This window comes from Trichechus manatus, unplaced genomic scaffold (assembly GCF_000243295.1).
Source record: "Trichechus manatus latirostris isolate Lorelei unplaced genomic scaffold, TriManLat1.0 scaffold00126, whole genome shotgun sequence".
Taxonomy (NCBI): domain Eukaryota; kingdom Metazoa; phylum Chordata; class Mammalia; order Sirenia; family Trichechidae; genus Trichechus; species Trichechus manatus.
Window position 1 is genome coordinate 7,076,363 of NW_004444062.1, and position 944 is coordinate 7,077,306.

The 944-nt window shown below is 35.7% G+C and overlaps 1 protein-coding gene across 1 annotated transcript in view; it reads right to left on the reverse strand.

Moving 5' to 3' along the window:
• Window positions 1–944, reverse strand: part of PGM2 (phosphoglucomutase 2) — a 72,490-nt gene that overhangs the window by 68,193 nt on the left and 3,353 nt on the right. Inside the window, exon 2 of the mRNA XM_004384685.2 lies at window positions 210–377. Coding sequence (XP_004384742.1) covers window positions 210–377 — 168 coding nt within the window. The remainder of the gene's footprint in view (window positions 1–209; window positions 378–944) is intronic.

Genomic DNA, 944 nt, shown 5'->3' on the forward strand with positions numbered 1-944 from the left:
TAGATAATAAATGAATGAATGATTTCTGAAACAAGTACTGCTTCAACCAACTGTGGAAGACTTACTTTATGGAGTAAATGGTGGTGACTCCCTGTGCCTAGACACACCACAAACATGTTAATAATTAAAACAAATTTAGGTCTGTCAAGTACAAAAGGGGCTTGGGGATATTGCAAGGGTAACTAAAAACTATAAAATAAACATGGTACCTGTGTAGTCTGGATGATGGTCAAGTCGTTCATACGAGAAACTCCTGCTCCCATAGCAGCTCGAAGGCCAGCTGTCCCAAACTCCATTCGGGCCCCAAAACATTTTTGTAGTTCTTCTTTATTATCTTCCGCAACTAGTTGTTTCACTAACTCTAAAGTTAAAGGATTCTGTAAAACAGAAATGCATATACACCAGATACAGCCAGGTGAATAAAAGGATGAAGTATCTGAAATATAGATAACATATAAACCCACAATAATTCTAACCGATATAAAAATTATTATGTACATATTGCCTTTTCAATTTATTGACGCTTCAGAAATTTGAAGTATGAAGTCACTTTGTTGACATTATAACGTATCGTTTTCTTTTCTACCACGGCAAGTACTTTTGGAGAAATGGAACAAACATTAGTTTTGGAGTCTAACACCCAGAAAGGAATCCTAGCCCCATCACTTATCAACTCCACTTTTATTTGGTAGATAATTTAGCTTCTTGAATTCTCAGTTTCCTCGTCTGTAAAATGGGAACAACATAGAACCCCTTTTACACGATGGTTCTGAAGATTCAATGAACACAAAACATCTTTCTCTGCCTGGCTGGTAGTTATAATTAAATATTCCCAATGTTCCTTCCTGAACATCCTCAAATTTTCCCAGATTATATAATCTAAATCAAAACCTTACTTTTGTAGTTTTGTAGTTTGTACAGGACTTTCACACACCTGGTCAAAT